At 50.7% G+C, this 24,885-nt stretch overlaps 1 protein-coding gene across 3 annotated transcripts in view; it reads right to left on the minus strand.

The window, feature by feature from the left end:
- Window positions 1–653: 653 nt before the first annotated feature.
- The window catches only part of Fam53b (family with sequence similarity 53, member B), a 91,121-nt gene continuing 66,889 nt past the window's right edge, over window positions 654–24,885 (minus strand). For 2 of the 3 annotated variants that reach the window (XM_008759888.3, XM_008759886.3), the window contains one exon: window positions 654–4,587. In XM_008759888.3, coding sequence (XP_008758110.1) covers window positions 4,216–4,587 — 372 coding nt within the window. In that variant the 3' untranslated portion in view covers window positions 654–4,215. The remainder of the gene's footprint in view (window positions 4,588–24,885) is intronic. The other variant, NM_001107556.1, reaches the window with a different exon arrangement.

Here is a 24,885-nt window from a genome sequence, read left to right on the forward strand (position 1 = left end):
TCTAGATTAGGATGCTCTGGCCACAGCAGAGGGTCTGGGAGAACATTCCAAGGCCAGATTATAGAGACCAACATTGGGTGACAAATTAAATGTACCTCTCCACTGGAGTCCTCAGGACTGCAGACACCACAGTGCCTCTCCTGAGCTTTAGTTACTCATGTCTCTGGTTTGGAGGGGAAGCACAGGACTGAGTACCCATCCCAAGGGTACAACTATGTGTTGTAGAATTCCTAACTGTGCCGCCCTCCTCCATGGCGGCAGAGGTCCTGAGCTGACAGCCTAAATATATAGCCTCCAGGGATCCTCTATGAAGAAGGATGTTGGCTGCCCAGGCCTTGCAGGCCTCTCAAGTGGCCTGTCTCTTAGCGGGTCAGCTTCCTTGGAAATAACAGCGCAGCATGCCCCCCAAGCCAGTGTGGTGTCTCCAGGCTTCTCTGCAGCTCCCTGTGATGGCGGCTGTGGCTATGGGCAGCCCTCTCCGGCAGTTGCTCCCATGGCCAACCAGCACTTCGTCCTCTCCCTGAGGCATGGGGACATTAAGTCTGTCCTGTAGTTCTCTCAGTCCAGAGCTAACGCCCCCATGGACAGAGTGGCCAGGAGAGGCTGCTGGTTCACTGCACCCAACAAAAAGCACAGAGCTATGCCCAGGCAGCTGGGTGTTGAACCAGGAAGCTTTATTTACACAGTAAAAGTAACAAGCAAATTCCTGAGACTAGAGCGGCTGTAGTGCAAGACAGTCGCGGCCTGTGGGGGAAGGCAGGCAGTGGTGTGCGGTGCTAGTGAGAAGACCCAGCATGGGCTGCCGTCCTGGTGGGGGCCTGACCACCGCACCCTCCGTTCACCACACTGCCTGAAACAGTACCGCTGAGCACACGTGGCCCTAGCACAGCCTGCAGGCCCATCTGTCCCTGACCCCTGGGCACCCCCGCAACACTGACAACGCACTTCATTTGCCAATGAGACTATGCTACTGTCAGGCTACCCTACCTAGCCTAAAGAGCCCCAACAGCCTGCAATTTAAAGTATCTTTCCCTTCCTCCTTCAGGGTAGCACTGGGGGGCGGGGTGGGGCGGGGCGGGGCGGGGCTGGACCAGTGGCATGGGTATGGCAAGGAGCAGCATCAGGGGCTGTATGGGCAGAGGGTCCCTGAGCCCTGGCACCTGGCTTATATTTTTAAGTGGCCATCATTCAAGTAATTTTAACCACATCAGTGGAAATGGGGTGCAGGATCCAGGGGTGAGTTCTAACTGCTGTGGACATTGAATGAACCCATAAAAAAGTATGGCCATTGATCTGCATAGGAGACTCATCTAGAAATTGGGGTGGGGGCATTTCCTGTTTAATGTGGACCTTTCTTTTATTTAACTTTTCTTCCTGCATACAAATTTAGAAAACTTCCCTGCTACAAAAAGAAAAAAAAAATTTTTTAAAGTAAGGCTTTCTGAGAATATGCATCTGCATGTGTGGGCAGAGCAAGTTACAGGCCTACTGGAGGCCGAGGTGCTGGCCAGCTTTTACCTTCACCACGCATGAGTAAGGCAAGAGTGGGCAGTCATGTAAACTGTCTAGGCTGCTGCCCTGAACTCAGGTCAGGTTCCCAGCAACTGTGTCGGTGGCGGCCTCTGGAGTGACCGGGAGTCATGTGCTCAGAGGCCCTGTTGGGTCCCAGTTGGCTTCGGTGGATGCTCTGGACCTTCAGGCTGCCTGGACGAGTGAGCGAACAAGCCCACCCTCAGCCTCTCGAGGGGATGGCATTTGCTGTTGCCTGCACTGAAGCCAGGGATCCCAGTGAGGCAAGCCAGTCTGCCTGCTGCCTGTGGTGCCGAGTATATGGGAGCCAGGGCGACCTCTCAGGTGAACCTTCCTCTAGGATATCCAAGACGAGAGGTGAGGGGCCAGTGAGTGGGGTCCATGAGTGGGTCTTGTCTGGGTCACGTGACTGCTAATAGTGACTAGAAACCTTTTAGACAAAATCTGCTTTGCTTGATGAAAAGAACATCAGCAAATGAACACACTGGACAGAAAAGCTACCGCCATCTTTTCTGGCTGCTTTTGCTGGGGGCTTGGGCTGAGGCCTTAGCCAGACAGGGGCAGTCAAGAGAAGCCTGAGGAAGTTAGAAAGGGCCAATGCCTACCCCAGGTTTGGAACATTTCTGCCCAGGGGAACAGTCTCCTAGAGGCAGGAAGGAAAGATAAGCTGTCACTCAGCAAGTTCCTGTTTGTCCTTCAGCCACCAGGCTCAAGGGACCTAGTCTAAGATTAAGTCATCCACGCAACAGCCTTAGGACACACACCTGCCACCAGGAGCCCCTGGCCCCAGTCCCCAGGGGAGGCAGCTGGCAACCGGCCTATGCTTTGGCCTTAGCAGGCTATGTGAAGCAGACCAGGGGACAGGGCCCAGCCTCTCTTTTCCTTGGGGATGGCTTTAAGCATGATGAAGTTATTTCAGATAACAAAATCATCCACTGTGGGCTCTCTGGGGAACAGGGCACTGGTGTATACACCCCACACCCTCTTAACTACCTCCCTCTGTGACCCACCCGGCAGGGTTCTATGTCATGCATTCACTAGCTTTCTACTTTGCCTTTTTAGTGCCCCCTAGGCCATCTGGACCCCCTACCACCACCACATGTACTCACCAGGCTACCTGACCTGGGGTTATTGGAGTGCGGGGCTTTCTGTACCTTTGGGTCTGATTTTAAAGAAATGTTGCCTATACATCAGAACTTGAGCCTCTGTTCTTCTGGTGAATAGACAAATTAAAGTTTAAACAAAGGATTCCCACTGAGGTCTTTAGGAGAAAGGTAACAACCATTTGGGCTCAGCCAGCAGAGGATGAAACCTCGAGGGTAGGCACAGCAGAGCAACTACAAACGTGCCTAGATCACATGTCCGAGAACCCAAGAGAATGCACCAGTTACTTTTAGCCGTATGGGAAAACAAGCCACTTGTGTAAGCCAGCCCACTTGCTATTGTCTGCAGAAGATGCCAAGTTTGCTAAAAGCCAGAGTCCCAAAGTGCAGAGCCCTGTAGCATGTCTGCAGGGAGGACTGAGGGAGCTGCCTGAATGGATGCCCTCTGGGAATTACGCTGGGAGTGAGGAGCTGCACGCAGGAGTGTGATTCAAGCCATGCTGTGGCTGGGCCTGCAGAGGAGAGCCTCAGGGCTGGGCTCACATCAGTGGACTGGGGGGTGGGATGGGGTGTCTTGAAGCCAATGGCGGTATGCTTTCATTAAAGCCAGCAGTGTCTGTGAACAAGCAACCATGTGCCAGGAATGCAGCGGAGGCTTCCAGGCCCCCAACATGACTGCTACAGAGGGAAGCCTGCAGAGTGGCTAGCCGGCAAGCATGCAGCAGACACCCCTCTGCCCAGGAATGTACACAGGGCCAAGACTCCTGCACCTGCCTGTAGATCCTGAGGACACTATGAAGAGGTCATCTTGTCACTGACATCTCTATACATAACTGAATCCACTGAGCTCAGCACTCAGGGACTGGAGACAGTAGGAAGGCTACCAATGCCAGCCTTGCCAAGGCAGCCCCTGAGGTGGCAGAGATGTGGGTGATTCTTGGTGCCGTGGGAGAGCTGACAGGCCCACCTTTCAGTCAACACAACCACTGAATGCCTACCCAGTATGGATGGCTTCTGGTCATCCCTAACCTATCCCCTGATCCCGAAAAATGGGACATGGATTATCCCAGAATCCCTGCCAGTGCCCCAAATGGATTAAGGCCACACGGTCTGCTGTCACTACAAGAGGTGTCTCCCGAACCTTTCCAAGCCTGGGCCAGGGAGACCTGGGAGAGAAGGCACGGAGTAAACTAAATAAAGGAGGCTTTGGGTAACTCCTCAGGAGGAACCTGAGCGGGGCTATAAGGGTGCTCAGGTCCCTAGCACCCTGCTTGAAGGATGCAGCTGGCCCAGCCCTGCTGGAGAGTGGCTACCCAGCACTCCATAAGGAGCAAAGAGGAGGAGACCAAACCGAAAACCTGTTTTTAGGCTACAGTAGTTCCATGGAACTGGTGGGAGGCCAGCTGCTGCCTGTGAGGTGTAGCCAAGTTGCCTTCACAAATTTGGGCACTGCAGGGTGCTGGCTGGTTCCTTGGAAAATGGCTGGGCTCCTTTTTCGGGGAGCTTTTGCCAGACCCAGGAGCCAGGAGCCCCTCTGGAGTGCCTAGAGGAAAGCCTCCTCCCCAGACCATGGCCATGGCCCTCAGTTGTTCTCTATCTGCTCAATGTCCAGCTCGCCGTCCAGAGAGCAGAGGCTGTTCCTGCAGGCTCCCCTGTCCCGCCAGGCTGTGGCCGGCTCCCCCTTCCTGCAGCAATCCTCATCCAGACTGCAGCCATCTGACTCATCACAGGATAGGTCCTCCTGGCCCGTAAACTGGTCATCAAAGGAGTGGGGGACAGGCTCCGGAACAGGCTCAGGAACTGGGGTCCCAGCGGGAGTCCTGCCCCCTGGGCTGGAGGCTGAGAGCAATGCGGTCCAGGATCGGGTACTGCTGACGAGGGCAAAGGGGCTCTGAGAGCTGTGCTCGTCCACCCCCATGTTCAGGCAACTGAGGCTGCTGAAGGTCTGACAGTTCTGTGGAGAAGAGATACAGTGGTCAGTGAAGGGGCCGCACACCCTACAAAGCCACTCGAAGTTCGTAGTTAATCCGTTAGGCTGTAGCAAGACCACCAGCTCTGAGAACGGTTCATGAAGTACCTGTAGCCACTGAACACAACCTGTAGCCAGTCTCTACATAAAAGGCAAGAATGTGATGAGGCCCACTTGTGGGCAGCCGTGGTGAGATGGGTAGACCTCAGACTCGATTGGTGAAATCTTAAATTAGGATGTGACACTGAAGAGGGAGTAGGTCCTAAACCAATCTCAGACAAGGGGCATCTGGAATGAAATAGCCTTAGATCAGACACCTTGTTTATTTTATGTACATGAATACATTATAGCTGTCTTCAGACACACCAGAGGAGGGCATCAGATCCCATTACAGAGGGTTGTGAGCCACCATGTGGTTGCTGGGAATTGAACCCAGGACCTCTTGAAGAGCAGTCAATGCTCTTAACCGCTGAGCCTTCTCTCCAGACTCTCCTGAATTTTTTTTTTAATCCAAATTTTTGACTGAGTCTGAGAAGACAGCTTAAGGTGTGTGTGAAGAACAGATACAAGACTTTTCTCTTGGTATTAGAGTCTGGACGTCCAGAGCCTTCTATGTGCTAACTCCGCCCTCTGCCTGAACTACATCCCCAGCCCCACATGAACACCCATAGCCACACTGTATTAACTAAAACCAGTGAGTGACCCAGATTCCACATGTCCTTTCAGACAAGAGACTCAGACCCGGGTGGTAGTGTGCTCACTGACACAGTATCACATTTCTTACAAGAAGGGGGCCAAGTTAGATGGAATCAGCACCAGGCTACACTGTGGCCATAACCCCTACCCACTTCCTCTGACCAGAGTGAGGTGGGGCAGGGCAGGGAGGGGGCGTTGGAAATCTTTATCTGATGTCTTAATTGAGTATTATCAGAATCATCCAGGGATCTGGTTTGATCTGAGTTCTGAGTTCCTTCTGAACCTGAAGAAGCAGGTATCTGGAGGGCAGTACTTCTGACCCCCACTGATCTCCAGCAGGAGGAGAGTCAGCAGACTCTGACTGCTTCTAGCCTCAGCAGCTGGGGGTGTCTCAGTGGCCTCATGGGAAAGAGATGTTATAGTAACAGCTGCAGAGAGAGGAAGTGCGGCTGCACGAGAGCTTCCCCCTGGTGAGGCACCAGGTATAACTGAAGGCAACATTGAAGCCAATACTGTCTTAAGCCACTGACCAGAGTGTCAGGCCTGACACAGTACAGTGGTGCCATCAAACCATAGATTCCACAACACAGTTCAAATGTGGGGCTCCTAATCAGACGTGGACACGGGCTGTGGGAGCCAGGGGCACTCGTGGCCAGCTTGACTTCCCTCAAAGGCACTGTAGCAACTGGAGAAAGAGGAGCAGGCTCTGGCTTCTCCCCGTGCACAGGAACTTAACAGAACTTGCTGCCTCTCACCTGCCAATGAAAGGCACAGATCTGTCCCACGGGCCCCAATCCTTTCAAAGGCCAAAGTGTCTGTGTGTCACTTTGAAATAAAGATGTCTGCTGGCTGCCACAGCAAACATGCTATTAAAACAGGCTCAATAGACAGAAGATGAAAGGTGCTCTCTCTAGGGAAAGGCGGCTGTGCCTGTCACAGGCACACGCACTGTTCCTGACACTCCACAAAAGACCCTGTCCTGACGCATTCACTTTTCTTGGGAACTTTCAATTAACAAAGAAAGGAGGGGCCAACAAGATGGCTCAGTGGATAAAAACACATGCACCAAGCCTGATGACCTAAGTTCAATTCCTAGAGAACTGACGCCCCCAAAGTTGTTCTCTGACTTCCACAAGTTTACCACTGCAAAGACACACACCCACAATGTCTAATAAATAAATATCAAAAAATAAATAAGAGAGAAAGAAATAGGCTAAAGTGCTGAGGAGCTCAGCTCTGGGTTTCAGGAAAGAAGGTTGAGCAGGCCCAGGCCAGGAGACCCTCCACCCCCACCACCATCCCACCCAGCCAGCTGTAAGACCCTGTTGGTGCTGGGATTTGCTGTCTGGAGTAAACCCCCTGTCACAGGATGCATTCCTTCATTGCCATGGCAATGCTTGGGCACACCTCAGAGATCCCTTCTGCCTTCCAGGCCACTGACCTGAGCTGAGTGAGACATCATGGCACAAGAAAGATGGCTCAGGATGGCAATGCTTTGCTGGGCCAAGCTGCGAGGGTAGAGGCAGCCTAGGGGTGAGGCCAAGAACTAGTCAAGGACTCAGGAGTTCACAGAGCTCAACCCCCTCTCCTGCGTCCCTGGCTAAGTACTGCATCTTTTTGCCTGAACAGGCATGTAAGTGTCAACAGCAATGTCTAGTTAGCACCTGAGGGTCCCAAGTGCTTTCTGACTGTTCTGGTTGGGTGATGCCAACAGCACTTGACTATCACATCTATCCACTGTGCCAGATGCCAGAACACGCCTCATTGTTCTCTGTGAGCTGTAAAGCGAACAAGGGCTGGGGCCTGGGACAGATCCCAAAAGAAAAGCTCCCTCCCTGGTGCTCTAGGGCTGTGTTCTCCTCCTTATCTTGCTGGAGTCATCCTGCCTCACCTTGGTTTTGCCCAGCCGATGACCTAAGGGGTAGCTGATGGGTCTCAATTCTGTGGCCAACGTAACAGCATATGTGGTCAGACTGTGTAATCTAAATCCATGTCAGTGTCTAAAGAATCAAGAAATGGGGTCATTGGTGGGTGCTTAGGTCATGGGTTGGAGCTCCCAGTGAGTTGAGGGTTGATGTGTAAGGGTGAGGAACCACATCTCCCCCTTTGTCATGTAAGAATCACAAGGAGAGGGCGCCATCTGTGAGGAAGCAGTCCCCAGCAGGCGTAGCCTCTTTAGTGTCCACTCTGTTGTTCCTAAGTTACTGGCTGTAGGGGCCTCCTGCTACAGTGAAAACACTAGCAGTTATGTTAAGCGTGTGACATAGCACACAGCAGAGTGCCGGGACCCATTTGCTGGACCTAAAAATACCAAGGTCACTTGGCCATTTCAGAAGCAGGGTCAGCCTCGTATGGCATCATGGCTTCAGGGAAGCTACCTCAACCCCTGAATGTTGGTCTGTCTGTTAAATATGGGTGGCCAAGATCATCCTGGGGCCATTCCTCCCCCAAGAGTCTATGATGAGACTTTCTTTCTTCATAGCAGGGTGGGAAGCTGAGGTCTAGGTGATGCATTTTGTCCCAGACAAACCACAGACCACCACAGAAAACCCCCAGTATTCCTCAGAGTCATCTATCTGTCCCCTGCCTGCAAAGCCAGTTTCACTTGGAAAGCTTTGATGACTCAGAATTCAGTCATTTGGCCAAAGTGAAAAATGAGAACCACCGCTTAACGTCCCATCCGGTGTCACGCCCCACCTGCCAGGGAACGCTGTGCTCGCCACGGTGGGGCAGTGAGACTGCTGTCCAGAGTCTCGGCCCATCCCTGGTAAGACACTCAGGCAGTTCCACATGGAGTTCACCCATGCTCAGGCCCACCCTCTCCAGGCAGTTCACACTGTTCCCATGACAAACGCACGCTGCACAGGCCTGTCCATATCCTGGAGGCCTGTGTACCTCAAAGGTCTGGGGGCAGCACAGAGTGGTGAAGTTCAAAGGGCCACATGAGTACATCGCTCCACGCTGAAATTGGTACTCTAGGACTTACTCTGCTTCACCCAACAACTTTTGCTCTTGAGGCCCACTGAGAAGACCTGCTCAGCCAACAGGCTCAGTGGGAACTGTCCTTATGGCCCTAAGCTAATGACCAGAGACAGTGTACCCACTCTTAGAGTCCACAAGAGGGATTAGAGAACAAAGCTGTTCCCAGGGCACTTTTCTATCAAACCAAGCCGACGTTAGCTTTAGTCAGTCACAGCAGAGGCCACTGACCACACACTGTTGCTCTAGCCTGGATCTCTAGCTCAGCCCCAGCCCCAGCTTCCTTGGGCTTACTGGAAAATACTGAGGGATCTTCCTCCAGGTGCAGGACCTTTTGGTACACGGACATATTGAGACGTCTTCCCTCTCGGTAGGAGGCTCTGGGCTGAGCAGAGAGATAAAGGTGGCTTGCTCCTGGGTCCTTGCTTTCCTGGTATAAGTTGAAACCTAATCCCCCAAGGGAAGCATATCAAGTCAACATACCCTCTGCCCTGCTGCCTGGACAGGGTGACTGCCCTACCAAGGCCTTGTGCTGGATCAGCTTGTTCTCTTCCCCAGGTGCTATAGCTAACATGCCAAGCATGGTGACAGGACCCCAGAAAGATCTTCTAAGGGACTCAACCATCTGTTTCCTCAGCAGTGACACAGAAGCCTGAGCATAGCAGGTGACAGCAAAGCTCCCGCCCACCCCAGGGAATGCTGCCTGGGTGCCAAGGGCCCAAGCTCATAAGCCCTGTCCCTCATACTCAGAAGTGGGCATCTGGGGACACAGAGAGGCCAGCTGGTGTGGGGGTGGGGGGGTGTACGCCTAAGAACAGATGGCACAGCATCCTTCTCACCCTGTTGTGGGCCTCAGAGGAGGAGGACAGGCCACCCAGATTCTACAGCCACAGGATCTGGGCTTCTCTGTTGCCTCACGGCATTGCTTCCTGGCTCCTCACCTGGGAAATGCACTGTTGATCTTCATCCAGACATTTCACTGGGCTACTTTAAGGAATGCAAAGGCAATGAGGCAAACTGGGGCTGAGGGTGTCTGCTGATGTCTCACCTAACAGTCGCTTGGCCCACAAAAGCAAATGCTTGCTTGGCTGCTGCCTGCTTACAGCTGCCCCTTTCAGAATGGCTGGGGGCTAGGAGGCCTGGAAGACAGCTTCCTTACAGAGGCGACACCAGCTCAAGATGGACTGTCACAGGTGGAAGAGGTATTATCCTGCAAACCAGTGGAATGGCATCTGAAGTGCTAGCCGTGCTACCTGGGCCGGGGCAGAAGCCCAACTCCTGTGTTGCCTCTCCACGTGGTCTTTCCTGGTCTTGCCAGGCTCCCCTGCCCTCCACCTGGTTTCTTCAAAAGCCTCCCTCCACCAACCACCTGCTTAGTCCCCAACTCAAGTTCTGCTCCTTGAAACTGAAACATGGTGCTCAAGATTAGACATGTGTGACCCCTGGGCCTGTCACGCATTTACTCCCCAGTGCTTTTGTTCTGTCCAGAGCAGTAATGTCAGGCCCTGAGCAGATGCTGCTGCTGGGCCTGAGTCACCTTGAGTCTTCCAGGAAGCCATGGCTGCTGGAGACAGCACCCCTTGAGCAACCAGGGTGTTCTACGCACAGACGCCGCATGAGGATATCTGAAAGTGACAGGCTATATTCACCAGGGGCAAGCTTGCTTTCTCCTGGACAGAAAGTGTACAGTCCCTCCACAACCACCACTCTTCAAGTCTGCCATGCTCGCATCTCTTTTTAAGGACTGGGAGATGGCCCAGCCACTAAAATGCTTGCTACACAAGCACAGGGGCCTGAGTTGGGTCTCTATAATCCCTGTGTTTTTTGTCTCTGTTTTGTTTTTAAAAGCCAGGTGTGGTGCTGCATGCTTGTAATCCCAGAGCTAGGGACCAAGGACATGCAGATCCTTGGGGCCCGCTGGCTAGCAAGCATAACTTAAGGCCCAAACCAGAGAACTGTCAAAAAACAAGGTAGGGAGGCTGGAGAGATGGCTCAGTGATTAAGAACAACTGCTGCTCTTGCAGAATGCCAGATTTAATTCCAAATACCCACATGCTAGTTCATAAAACCACCTGCAACTCAGTTCTAGGGCGGGTATGATGCCCTTTTCAGGCCCCCACAGGCTGCTACACACATGTAGTGCATACAAAGTGGGATGGGAACTGAGAAACACCACCCAAGGCTAACCTCTGGCTTCCACAGGGGTGTACACACACACACACACACACACACACACACACACACACACACACAATCTGAATACGCTCACACACATGTGTACCTGTACATGCACAAACACATAAGTAAAGATTAAAAACAGAAACATTACAGTCCTCTCTATGTTCTGAGTCTTAGGACCACTTCAAATCTTCCTTAAGACACCACCACGACGAGGCCAGACTGTGAGGCCAGGTGGGTAGCCTGGCTCCAGCCAGCCTTGCATGAGGCTGGCCCTTGGATCTGCCTGAGTGGAGCCATTTTCTCCCCAAGCAGATATTCGTACAACAGAACTGTGCAAGCATCTCAAAACAATAGGCCATGAGACAAGCTTTCTATGTTTCCTTTGTGCTGGGGCTGACAAAGTCTGTAGTTTCCTGGGTTTAGTATTTATTTATTTATTTATTTATTTATTTATTTATTTATTTATTTATAGACAGAATCTCACTGTGTAGCTCTGGCTAGCCTCAAACTCACAGAGATCCAGCTGCTCTGCCTCCTGAGTGCTGGGGTTAACAGGCTATTGACATATACTCTTAAGCAGGGTCAGCAACACTACGTCCAACCCACTTTTGTGTAGTGCTCACCTTTGGGCCTTTTTAAGCTTGGATGGCCTCCTTACCCTCAGGAATGTAGGAAATGCTGGCTGGAAAACTATGTGGGAGCCAGGATGCCAAGGACTGAGAACAGGAACTGAAGGAAGAGGTGGGTCTCAGGGGTTCTGATAGCACCACTGATTCATCACTGCAAACTCTGGGCTCTTCCCAGATCACAGGCTCTAGAAACCAACAGACTAACTGGGGTGGTAAATACCTGCTGTGTGGAAACCAGGCCTGTCACTGGGAAGGTGCCTACCTTCCTTCATGGGCTACTGCTTTCCCAATGTCCCTTCGTATGAACCAGCAAATGCCCTGCCAGCACCTGCTTCATGCTGGGAGATTGTGGCCACCCTCCTAGGAGGTATCCCAGTGAGGGACAGACTACAGGGCCTGTCTTGGCACAGGCACTCATTTGTCCTTTCTTACTAACAGGGGACAGAGACCAGGAGGCACAATGTGCTTCAAACCTCTGGCTGTTGCCTCTAAGCCAGAAAGGCCAAGGTGCAGTCGAAGCCACAGGTATGCTGTATGGTTGCTAGACCACACCATTCTCAGAGCCACCATAGGGAAGCACCACAAAGCTTTGAGAAGCCCCCTTCAGGAAAAACCTTTCTACCCACAGTCACTCTGGGCCTTGGCTAACTCTGCTCTGGAACTCCCTTGCTATAACTCTGGGGGCCACCTTCCTTTTATATTTTACATGCTATGCTCCAGTCTTGGGTAATACCGGAGGCTCCAGGTCCAGATGGTAGAATGAACTAGAAGAAAATGACCTAATATAGAGCTTTCGGTTTTAGAACCATCTACTTACAGGCATAGCCTCCTAAGAACATAGAACCAAGAAAAACAGACCTAGGGCCAGCAGCCTTAGTCAGAGATAGCAGGACCAGACCCATGGAGAAGAAAGAAAGGTCCAACAGAGTCCCTGATACCACCCATCAAATAGAGGGCTGTCAGGGAGGGGCTGCTTCATAACAGGAAATGCCCAAACTAACCATGTGACTCACAGTTCTTAAGGATTGGCTAGAGTGATGCTCACTGGCCCAAACCTTCCAGATAGGGCAGAGCCTGGCCCTACTCCAGTCAACTCATTGCTCCCAACATGTGCTCTGGACCGTGCAGTCATGTGAACCCCCTCTACTGCCAACTGTTCTGGCTACCCAGCTCCTACCTCTCCTCTTTCACTAGCTTTCTTCCTTAGTACACACAACCTCACATGCCTCGCTTTGGAGCAGACCTCACATTCCTATTTGCACTCTGTTCCTTGCCAACCATACAGGGAACCTTGATCGTGCCCCACAGCCTGGTTCAGGGACTGCCTCACAGTGTGGCTACTGAAGGGCCCCAACCTAGAGTGCTACAGGTAAGAAAAGACCCTGCAGACTTTCTGAATGGCAGTTAGCCAGTGTCCCCTCTCTGTTGGCACCCAACAGGACACACCAAGGTTGCTGTTTCTGCTGCAGGCCCAGGATGGCAGATGGCATGCCTGAACACAGAGCGTGTGGAGGCCAACTTCAAGGGCCTCCCAAGCCCTCACAAGTGGAAAACAAACATTTTGTTTCTTCAGTGAACATTCCCCTCAGTGCACACTCAGGAAGGAGTGTGTGAAACCACTTCGCTCAGTTTGATGTGAAGAGGATTCTTTGCTTAACAAAGGTTAAAGGATCTTTCCAAAGCACACAGGGACCTGGCAAGGGGCCAAAGCCAATGCTGTCTGAGCCCACAGCCCTCAGGGCAGTGCTGGCCAGCAAAGTCCAGGAGCAGCTTCCACAGCCACTCTGGGGCACAGAGGCGGGTCTAAGCCCTCAGAGAGGATACCGGTCCTGGTTGTCTTCAGCTGCCGTGGAAACCGTGTATTCTAAGAGATTACAACTAGTCCCAGAAGGCAGGACTGTTGTGCACCAGGACCTCCTCAGTTCTACCCCCTGGAGCTGATTATCACCATTCTAGATTCTATGGTCCATGGCATGTAACTCTGGGGATGGGAATCCATACTAGAAACGAGCAAGTCTCGACCAGTGTCAGCCATCTCACTCTACAGATGCCAATCAAGGCTGAAGGAGGGAGACTTTCCCCAATTTGCACAGCCAATGGATGTGCAATCAAATCTCACAACTTCTGGACCAGGCCCAGGAGTGAGTGTGAGTGTGTGAGATAGAGGTGGAGGGAGGGGAGGGAGGGAGAGAGGGAGAGAAGAGGGAGAGAGGGAGGACACCTCAGGCAGGACACAGTGTAGAGAACCTGGGCAGGCTTAGGCTGGAAGCTCTAATATGATGTGCCCACTGGGACATAGCATTCAACTTCTCAGCCTCAGGTTCTCATTCGTGCCAGGTCAGAGCTTCTGGATGACTAAAGGGTGGAGAACAAGTGTGGGAGAGATTAACTGCCCCACTCATTCTCTGTCCACCCAACCATGCCTGCGCTCAGAGGGCTAGGTGGCACACAGTAGGGCACAGCCAAGCACCTAGAAAGTCAGTGTTGGTTCAGGATCTGTACCCAGCAAAATAGTCAGTCAAGGCCAAGAAGACATGCTAGCCTCACGCAAGGTAAAATGCCCAAAAATAAATGTCTGACAATGCATAAAGCTAGTGAGAGAAAATGTAAAGAATGTCCTACAGGAACTAAACGAATACGCCTCCCTGTACCAGGACAGGGTGACACAATCTGAAAAACTCTGTCAGCTTTCCATGAGTCAATTCACAAGTCTGATGTGAACTCAACCTGAGCCACAAGAACACTCCTGCACCATGGCCTTAAACTTTGATATTTTAGAGTTTCTTTCATCCTCCTGCCTCAGTCTCCCAAGTGCTGGAATTACAGACCTATACCACCATACCCAGCCATTTCTCTCTCTCTCTCTCTCTCTCCCTCCCTCTCTCTCTCTCTCTCTCTCTCTCTCTCTCTCTCTCTCTCCCCCTCTCTCTCCCCCTTCCCCCCTTCTCTCCCCCCCCTCATTCATTTGTTTTTTCCAGACTGAGTTTCTCTTCGTAGTCCTGCCTGTCTTGGGGTTGGCCTTGAACTCATGTATATTCACCTGCCTCTGCCTCCCAAGTACTGGAACTAGGTAGGTGTGCACCACCACACCTAGCTTATTGATTTCATTTTTGATAGAAAAATAAACAAATGGCATGCTTCTGAAAAGTTCTACAGCTGACATTACAGGCTAATCTTACCAGACCACCCCATAACAAATTATATGTCTAAACAAAGCCTCAGGAGCTGAAAAGGCACAAGAATATACTCCAGTGGAGACCGACACAGCAGAAGACACAGCTCAATATATGGTGGCAATGGAATCTCAAGGCAGGGAGCAGATGATGGGTTTCCACTTGAGACAAATGAGGAGTGTATTAAAAGCAGCAGGGTGGCTCCCCATTCACAGCGTGCACAGGACAAACTACAGACCAAAGATAACAACATAAAGCCAGAGACAGACCAGAGGTAAACAGAACTGCTTTATAACCTTGAGGTTGGCCCTTCCTTTCTAAAACTCAAAATCTAGAGCCATTAAAGAAATAAACATGACAGGAACATGCACATTTCAAAAGATGCCCAAAGTTGGGGCACACACAATGATGCTGTCACTAAAACTGTACCAAGCAGGCTGACAGCTCCTTAAAACACTAAGCTCAGCAACTCCATGAGAACCCGAAGTTCAGCTCTGAGGTGGATGTGGAAAGTGAGCCCTGGAGAAACCCATCCCTAGACCTCTGCATACAACTCATCCTGCAAGAGCCATCAGAAACGAGGGACTGGGAATGCTACAGTGTGGAAGCTGTGTGCAGAGGGAGAGAAGCAAGGCACTAAAGAGTGTGTGCACATAATGCCAAGGATGAAGAAGTCTACACAGACAGAGCACAGATCTACACAGACAGAGCACAGATCTACACAGACAGAACACAGATCTACACAGACAGAACACAGATCTACACAGACAGAACACAGATCTACACAGACAGAGCACAGATCTACACAGACAGAACACAGATCTACACAGGTAGAACACAGATCTACACAGACAGAGCACAGATCTACACAGGTAGAACACAGATCTACACATACAGAGCATAGATCTACACAGGTAGAACACAGATCTACACAGGTAGAACACAGATCTACACAGACAGAGCACAGATCTACACAGACAGAACACAGATCTACACAGATAGAACACAGATCTACACAGGTAGAACACAGATCTACACAGGTAGAACACAGATCTACACAGGTAGAACACAGATCTACACAGGTAGGTAGAACACAGATCAGTGTTTGCCAGATCTGGGGAATAATGACCAGGCACACTTCTGCTTTAAGAAGCAACAAAGTGTTTTAAAATCGATGTGGTAATGACTATAGAGCTCTGTGAATAAGTTGCAAACCATCCATTGTACATGGCAAATGTATAATAAGTAGTGTGGTATATGAATTATATCCCAGTAACGTACAAGAATGGTAGAGTCAGAAAACAGAGACCAAATTACAAATAAATATTTGTAACTCAAACCACAACCAAAGTTAATCTCCCTAATGTTCAGTTGGGAAGAGAAATACCAACAGCTGTTTTTAAAAGGGACAGTGAAAAGGATACAGAGAAATCCACACAAATAATCTCTTAAATATGCAAAGAGACACTCGACTGGTCTGGAAATGCAAATTAAAACAACAGCTATGCTGTGGGAGGCAGGTGTAGGAGAATGCATGCACATTTAAGGCCCTAGCCTGCTCTACATGATAAGTCCTAGGTCAACCAGAACCACATAGCAAGACCTTGTCACAAAAGGGAGAAGGGAAGGAGGAAGGGCAGGAGGAAGGGTGGGGAACACAGAAAAACAGTTGTTTACCTCCCTATCTGCTGGCAAAAACCTAATGTTTGAGCAGGAGGGGGCAGAAAGCAGAGCATGTAAATTCGGCCAATCACTGCTCTTGTGACATGGACCTTTTGACATTCTCTAAAGCCACAGGCACAGGCCACTTGTGACCCAGCAGTCCTACTTGAAGGGATGTATCCTGTGGAAGATAAGCTGCCATCTCCCAAAGGAGTCACTCGTGTTGAAGAGCACAGTTGAAGAAGGCTGGAAACAGCTTGGGGCCATGAGTGGGGCCAGAAAAACAGGTGGCCCACAAAATGAACAGCCTGCATCTAGCCGGGAATGTGGGAGAGGCAGCTCACACTGGCCACAAAAGTACCTGTGGGATGCTGGACTACAGAGATGGATCAGCTGTTAAGAAAGCTGTTCTTTGGGGTTGGGGATTTAGCTCAGTGGTAGAGAGCTTGCCTAGCAAGCGCAAGGCCCTGGGTTTGGTCCCCAGCTCCGAAAAAAAGAAAAAAAAAAAGAAAAAGAAAAAAAGAAAGCTGTTCTTCCAGAGAACCAGGGTTCAATTCCCAGCACCTACGTGGTTCATAACTGTTTGTAAGTCCAGTTCCAGGGGACAGGATACCCTCTTCTGGCCTCCATGGGTACCAAGCATGCACATGATGCACATATATGCAGACCAAATACCAATACACATAAAATAAATGGAGAATGATGACTAGCGATCTCTGTGTGGCCTCCCTCAGACAGAGCAGCATGATGTACTTTGGATGCTGAATGTCCCCCAACGGTCCACATGTTGAAGACTCAGTCCCCAGCCCATGGCACAATTGGGATGTGGTAGAGCCTTGGAGGTGTATCTAACTTTTTGACATTGCGATCCAACACTGTCATCTACAAAGTTTAAGAAATGCACAAGTGAGTCACCCAAAAGCGAACAAACTACCCACAAAAATGTCTCATAATGCTTTAGGTAAGATTTTTTTTTTTTTTTTGTATTGAGCTGTATCCACAGCTAGAGGGAAGAGTTGGACAAACTGGATAGAGGGTGGGGCCTAGTGTTAGTAAGTGGGGCCCTGGGGGCATCATGCCCTTGAAGGGAAAACTGGGACCCTATTACCCCTTTTCTCTTCCCAGTTGCGGTGAGCTAGACAGACCCCTTCTGCCATGCACTCCAACCATGACAGTCTGTGCTGCCACACACAGACCCAAGAGACTATACCCTCATAAACCTTCCCTCCCTCTAAATTGTTTATCTCTGGTACTTTTGTCAGAGTGATAGAAAGTTGAGCCTTTGGAAAATATGAGGGCTTCTTTGTACCCACTCTTAAGTTTTAAACGCTAATGTACTATCCAAAAACGTGACTGTATAGTTTTTATTACTTATTTCCTCAGGAGGAGGAGACACTATAAGTTAGGGAGGAAGAACAAAATCATCAGTCAATTTGTGGTTTTTTGTTTTTTTTTTAAACAAGTTTTCACCCCCTCTTCGTGTTAAAGCATTTTGGTGTGCCTCCTTCAAAGCTCATTTTTTTTTTCCTTTATGTTCTCTACTGGTAAAAAACAACAACAAAAACCAAACCTACCAGGTCCAGCTTTCGTTACCTAATATCACCAATTAAATGGAGTTGGGATGAGAAAACAAGAGAAACGCACAAGAGCCAGGAGCCATACCCATGTGAACACTTGCCTGTTTATGCTATGGCCCACAGTCTTTGCACACGGGGGGTGGGGGTGATGCTGCCATGAGGCTGCAAAGTTCTTGCTGCATTTGCTGCGGGGCTAGAATGGGGCTCCCTGTTCCGGGAAGAACGTGGCTTTTTAGACCCCTGAGACAGTACCTATCTCAGCCGGATCTCCAGAGTGTGTAAGGAGAAGTCTCCTGACTTACCACAGGATCCTGCAGGAACACTTCAGCAGCACAAATGTGGAAGACACACTTGGGATGGCTGTCTACAATGTGTGTGGCAACAGACCCCAACTCCACTTGTCACATCTCTGCCCCTTCAGATAAGATGTAGAGGCCAAGTTCAAAGTGTCAGACTCAAGTGGGGAGGGGAAATTCTAATTGCTAAAGAAAAGCAAGCAAGCACTGAGGAAACAGTGACCTCATTCCTCTGTGTCTTACCCACCTGAGCAGAGACAAGTCAGAGGCAGTCCCTAACCTTGCAAGGCTGTCCTTAGTGGCTGGCAGGGGTGTTTCCCCTCCTGCTCAGGGCCAAATCACAAGAGGGATCTGCATGCATCCCCGAAGGTAGCAGCTTCTCTAAGTCTCTGTCTATCTCTGTCTAAGTAAAGGTTTTCCAAGGGTTGACCTTGCTGACCTCAAAGCAACTAAAGGCACTCTAAGGACTCCTGGCTTCTGACTCCAATCTACCATATATTGGGTTCATCCAGAGAGTTCTGCATCTTCTGGGCTCGTTTCCAGGAGAGATACATCATGAGCATGAGACTACTTGGACAGGACCTACAATAAGGGGTTTCTACCCTATCCTGACATTGCAATATAGATACCAACTGTAATGCCCTTTGAGGCCTGGCATCAAATCCAAAGCAAACTTGTAGGGATGATGGCAGTGGTTCCCAACAGCCGTCTTCAGGCCAGATCTCACCTCGTATTCCAGACCCAGTAGGTTTATCTCTGAAGATGTCACATGGTCCTCTTAGCTCAGTGTGTCTCTAGCTCTTTTTAACCTGAGCCTCCAAAAAGAAAAGTGAATGTCTCACTCCAAGGCCAAAGGCTCAACCCACTAGATTTTTTGAGGCCTGGTAGCTTCTCAGCTGTGCCCTAAAATCCACCCCCATCCCCGCTTCCTTCCCTAGTCACGCTAAACTCCTTCCTCCCCAGTATGACCTCTTCAGGTAAAAATCACCCCCCCCCCCACTACACACACACACACACACACACACACACCATGTTCATTAACTTCTCTTACTTTGGAAATTCACCATACTTCATAGGCTGGCTAAAATGTCTACCAACTCTGCTTCTGCCCCAAGCCTTCCTGGAGCCTCTGCCCAGCAGGGGATACCCCACGTCCCCCTGCTAGAGCTCTGACACCTACCTGGGCAGGCTGCTAGAATCCTAATGGATTCTCACCTGCATAGCTGAAGATCTCAGCCAGAGAACCACTATACACTAATTGAACCTGATGCCTGCTATATCAAAGATGGATGGGTGGGTGGGAGAAATCAATTGAGAGGTTGAAAACAATGGACCAGGACCTGGGGTGAAGTTCAGTGGTAAGCACTTGCCTAACATATATGAGGCCTCAGGAGGGAAGGAAAGTACATATGGGGTACAACCTGTCTCTAACCTTAGAGTTGGTATCACTTTACGCAAGCTGAGTTTCTCTTTGCAATCTGTAAAATGGGGAAACAAAACTGTATATTAAAGGGCTTGTATCCAAGCCCAGATGAGCTCATGCACAATCTTGGGCTCAGAAGGGCTTAAGTAACACTTGACTGTGCCCAGCTGCAGCAGGTGATGGAGAACAGCCCCAAGGGAGGCAGAATGAGGGTCTACTTGCTCCACTCACAAGTCGCCAGGAGAGAACCTTTGGCATGCTGTGGAAAGGAAGGCTACACTGTCTCTCACTGACCACTAGAGTCCTATGAGGCATGCCCAGGGCAGCATCCAGCTGGACTTGGCCGGCATGTCCCAGCATGCCCAGGCAGAGCAAATGACTGGGGATATGCCCTACGGGCACCGGGTGTGGCAGGACATTCCTGGGCACATTCTGCTTCTCTGGGCTCAGCTGGTTCCACCCACAGAGCAGAGGTGAATGTCAGGCACAGAGTATGGGGCTCCTTGATGATCTCTGAGCCTAGGAAGACCTGTGAGAGAGCTACCTTTCTTGAGACTTTACCTGGAAGTAGATAAAACACTTGCTTGGCTTTGGGATCCTGGAGAAATAGACAGTCTGGACTCTTGTCCTCCAGGCTCCTGCTGGGGATGGCCTGTCCTCCTCTCACATTCTAAATAAAACCAATCTGATTTCTCCAACCCCATTTGATATTGAGGAGGAGTTGCTGGTGCCATACTCCTGGGCAGTCTGGATGGGGTTTGCAGTGTGGGGCTTCCATCTTCTCTATTTAAAGCAGGCTGGACCCTGGGCAGATCCCAGCAAGGAGTGGAGTCTGGACCAGAGGAAAGGTGCAGGAGAATCTCAAGAGACTGTTAATGAGGAGGGCTCTTGCCTTATGGGTGAAGCCTGGTCCAGCCTGGCACATGCTCCTCACAGACAAAGTAGAAGATTTCACAAATCCACTTGAGTGGCTCATAGAGATACGAAGGGAATGGTGCTGCTGACGTTGGGGATGATCACAGCATGTGCAAGTTCCATGTGCCCCCACTTGCATGAGCCACTGTGAGCTCTGGAAGGGCTAGCCAGGGCTGGTCTCTGATGCTTTGAGTTTCCCAGGGACACACCTCAATACAACTGTGTATTTCCTGATAGTTTTTTTTTCCCCTTTTGTTCATTTCTGTCTAAAAGTTTGGCAGGACCTAAAACACAGCACCTGCATCCCTGGGCATTTAGAAGACCCTAGAGAATCCTGCCCTGTTGGGTGTGGCTGCCACAGACATCTGTCTGGTAAAGCTGGGCCATGCATGGTGAGGAGTCCATGGGGACGGTCTCACTCTCAAGCCAACATCTTCTCTGGCTATTGTGATTTTTTTTTTTTAAAGGGCTGGCTTTGAGGGTGGGGTAGTAGGGGCAGAGTCTCAACAGATGGCCCAGATGCTATCTTCACAAGGCTGAGACCTGGACAGCTTGTTTGGAATGCATGCTACCTTGGTAGCCTGACAGACGGTGTGACTTCAGGCTAATTCACAATCTTTGTGTTCAGTCACGACCCCAGCTAGACTGGCTAACATCCTTTGGTAGCAATGCTCACTCAAACTAGAACACTACAGGCCAGTGCCCTCTAGAGACAAGGATACACTAATAACTGATGCTCACAGCCTAGAAAGATGGTAACATCAGGGAGACCTTCTCTGTTCTCGCTGTGTAGGATCCATGGATTTCCCTGTAATTGTCTGGCAGGCTGGGGTACATCTAGAGGAACCCCTTGGCACTCATCTCTGGCATCCAGGCTGGCTGCTTCTCTACTTCCTGTTCACTCTGTCCTTTCTCCGTTAATTTCCACCACTGTCCCCTTTAAGTGAGACTTCATTTTCATAGAAGCAAGAAAACCTGGCAGTTCTGAAGGGATGTCTGGGCCGGCCCACCAGAATCGTTTACACAGCCCTATTTTCTCACTGCTAGATTGAGAAGGTATTAAAAAGTGAGGGAGAGAAAAAGATACACAAAAGACAGAACCACCCACCCCTCCCTCAGTGGCTGACAAGAATACATGTCTTGAGAGACACCATCAAAGGTGGTGGCACTCAGGCTAAAGGAGACGCAAGGAGCCCACTGGCCTGGATGAAAGCAAGAAAGCAACTTCCAATGGATGGAAGGAGAAACATTAATTGCAGCTTTACAAAACTCTTTTCTTTGTAGCAAAGCAGGGCCATGGGGCCACTGAAGTCCAGGCAGCTTCAGCAACTCTGGCTATTCACTAGTTGCAGGTGGCTGACCAAGTTCCCAGGGCTGTCCAATGGTGACTGTGCCCCACTCTTTCAGCATGCCTGCAGGAATCCTTACAGGGCCACTCAAACCAGTCTCAAACTGTGAAAGGCTCCATCTCTCCCCTCCCAGGCCCAGCCGCCCAAACAGCCCTAAGAGGGCTGGAGGGCCAGTGGGAGAATGGTGCCAATTAAAAACCCAGAGCCTGTGTGCCTTTCTCTTTCTTGTTTTCATTCCTACAGCTACATTGTGTCCAGTGGCAGCAGGTTCCAAAGGCGAACGAAGCTGTCCATTCACCTCCCAGAGCTTCTGAGCCTCCATCACTGAACTAAACCAATTAGAGCCATGGTTCCCTCCCTGGCAGCTTGAAAGATGGGGTACTACTGTGCATGCTAGGATGATGGGTCCCTTCAACCTCCACCCCTTCCGCAGAGGCACAAGGCACATGGAGAGTGCAGGGCACCACCCTGGACATCTAACTCTAGAAAAACCTGCTCTCTTGAATCTCTGAAACACTCCAGGGCTGCTGGCATGTGCCAGAAATTTCCGGACTTGTCAAGAATGGGAGAAAGAATGGGTTAGTCTGACTTATACTGCTCCAGGGATGACATGACTCCAGCGACTTCTATCTACTGCCTTTCCCCATTACCTCTGGTGGACACGTCAGCTGGCCCATCAGTAGTGCTTACTACAGAGAATCATAGTTGCGCAAAGAAAGGACCTGGGTCTGGATATTTTCCAGCTGCATATCCCTGCCCTGGTTACTAAGCACCTTGAGCCTTATTTCTACAACTGGACACTGGTAAGAAACGCTGGCTTGCCAGTTGGCTGGATAAGCATGGTTACAACTTCCTTCAGTTATAGCTAAGACGGTGGCCATTTACCTAGCAACAGTAGTAACACAGCCCTGCAGGTGCTCAGTCAGCAAACCAAGTTGCTTTGAGTCACTGAAGGCCAATGAATGTCCCCAGGGGTTGGGGCTAGCGGGAAGGGGCGCTCACTGGCCTTTCCTCCTTTTTCCCTTTAGAATTCCAGAACAGCTCCCAGCCCAGACATAGATGGAGATGTGGGTGGCAACTCTGTTCTTTCAGCACAGTACATGTTAATTCCAGCTGACCTGCCTGGCATTCAGCAGCCTTCTGCAAATTAGCAGGGTATCCAAGTTGCTGAATGCATAGTCCTCCCACCAGGAGTGGCTCCAAAACACTCGGCTCCAAGGTTTCTGCCACAGAGGAGGCCCAGTAGCGACCTCCCTGGTGATCTGGAGGGGTTTGGGACTCTGGTTCCCAGAGGTTCACAGGTAGGCTCTGAAGAGATCAGAAAACACCCAGAGCTTGACCTACAGGTAGGGGTAAGGTTAGGCAGCAGTGTGGTGGAAAGGTGGGGGAGGGAGACAGGAGGGCCGTTCCAGAACACCCATCCACTCCACTGCACATTCACCAGCGCCCTCCTCTACCTGGAATGCTGAAATGGAGCCACACGAACGAGCACCACCTGCAGGGAGGAGACCCACGGGCAACGATGCCAACAGTGGCCCTCTACCACGGGGGAGGGGGCAGCTGCTACAAGCAGTGACTAGGGTTAGCCTTTGAGGAGTCCCAGGGTACCTGCGGCCTGTGTGGGGAGCTGGCTTAAGGCTTCAGAGAGGAAAGAAGCTCAGGACTTTCCTTGGAGGCCTCAGGTACAAGCACTGGCTTCATCACCTCCAGCACGTGGTCTGCTCTCCCATTTGTGCTCAGAGCATCTTAAGGAACAAAGGGACTTACTGACCCAGATTCTTCATATAGGAAAAAAAAATTAATGGAGAACGAGAGCAATAATAAAAATTAATTCTGACACCTCCTCGGTTCTTGCTGAGACCTGAAATGTCTTAGCCCCTAAAACAGTTTGCAAGGTTCTGGGGTGGCTCTGCTCTCCAGAAGTCTTCCCAATATGGGGATAGGGCAGTGGGTAACAGCCAGTGCTACAGACAGAGAGGTGACAGCAATCAGCAGGGCTCCAGCCAGGGCGTTGCTCAGATTGCTTTGAGAATCCTGAAGTCCTGATTAATGGTCAAGATGGCGCTGTGTTTTGCCAGTGGGGCTGGAGTGCCTTTTCTTAAGAAAAGCATGGCTGCACACTGCTGGAGGCTGTCTGGCAGAATGCCTGCTTGCCTGACCTCACTGCAAGGGTTCAGGGGAGACACTGGCATCATCCAGGAGCCATCAGGAGTGGGCAGAAAGGCCACTGGACAATGTCACTATCTTTCTTGGACCTTAGGGACAAGGACTCAGAGATGAAAGCAGCAGGGTCTGTGAAGCCACCAATGAGGGAAAAAGTCCCAGGGACAGGAAGCTTTGCAGCAAGCCTGTGTTTCCAGGAAACAGAATGCTGAATGGGAACCAAGGAGGTGCCTCTGCTCTGCCACTGTCTGACCGAGAAGGATCTGCTTTCCTGATAACAAGGAGGGAGCAGACCCTCAATGGCCACCGCCTCATCAGTGGTTCTCAATCTGGTCAGTACTGCTTCCAAATAAACATCACCTGTCACAGGTGGGGAGTGGCCACTTCTAGGCATGTAGGTCAGAGTGGGAAAGTTCCTGTGCATACTACAAAGCAGGCCCCAGTGCCATTAACGTGGAAGCTGAGGTCACTCCACTCTGCCCCTCATCGCTCTGGGAAGGGCGTGTCTTTCTTGCTGGTATTTAAGTGTCTTATAGAATGTTTCTGCTATGGTTCCAAAGCTAAGTCTGCTCTGGCTCCGCCTTGCACTCCTACATCTTTCCCAGGTGTCTCCTCCAATGTCCCTGCGTGGGGCTCTCCATGGCTGTGCCAGCATCTTGTGTCTCCATATTGTTCTGTGCTTCCAGCCCTGGGCTGTGAGGCCAATGGCTAAAGACACAAGGCACAATACAAAGTATACAGTGACATGATCTCCAAGCACTGGTGCCCCTGTGTCCAGCAAGATGTCAAAGCGGCTGTCTGCTGCTCCTTCCCATCTCTGCCATCTCTGAATTTAACATAAATGCTGTGGCTGTGGCATAACTGGCTGGATTACTTAAGGCTAGATACCCAAATGCCACTCTCTTTGAGTATAAAGTTAGGCTCCATTCATCAGATCCCAGTGGCAAGGCACCCCTGGAATCAGCCCAGGGATCATGAATGGCAGAGGGCCATCACCAAGCACAGAGCCCATTTTGGCTGACCTAGCACCTGACACTGGGGGCCCAGGTCTGGATGTATGCCACTGCTTTGGGAACTAGTCAGGGCAAGGGAGGGTGACCTGCACAATTGGAGACACCACATGGCAAGGATGAAGGAAGGACAGAAGGATAGGACTATCTGCTGAGAAACTCCGTATGGCAGACCTTCCACAGGGGTACAATTTGGTCCTCCTAACAACCAAGAGAAATGAAGTCATAGT

The sequence above is a fragment of the Rattus norvegicus genome, chromosome 1 (assembly GCF_036323735.1).
Source record: "Rattus norvegicus strain BN/NHsdMcwi chromosome 1, GRCr8, whole genome shotgun sequence".
NCBI lineage: Eukaryota > Metazoa > Chordata > Mammalia > Rodentia > Muridae > Rattus > Rattus norvegicus.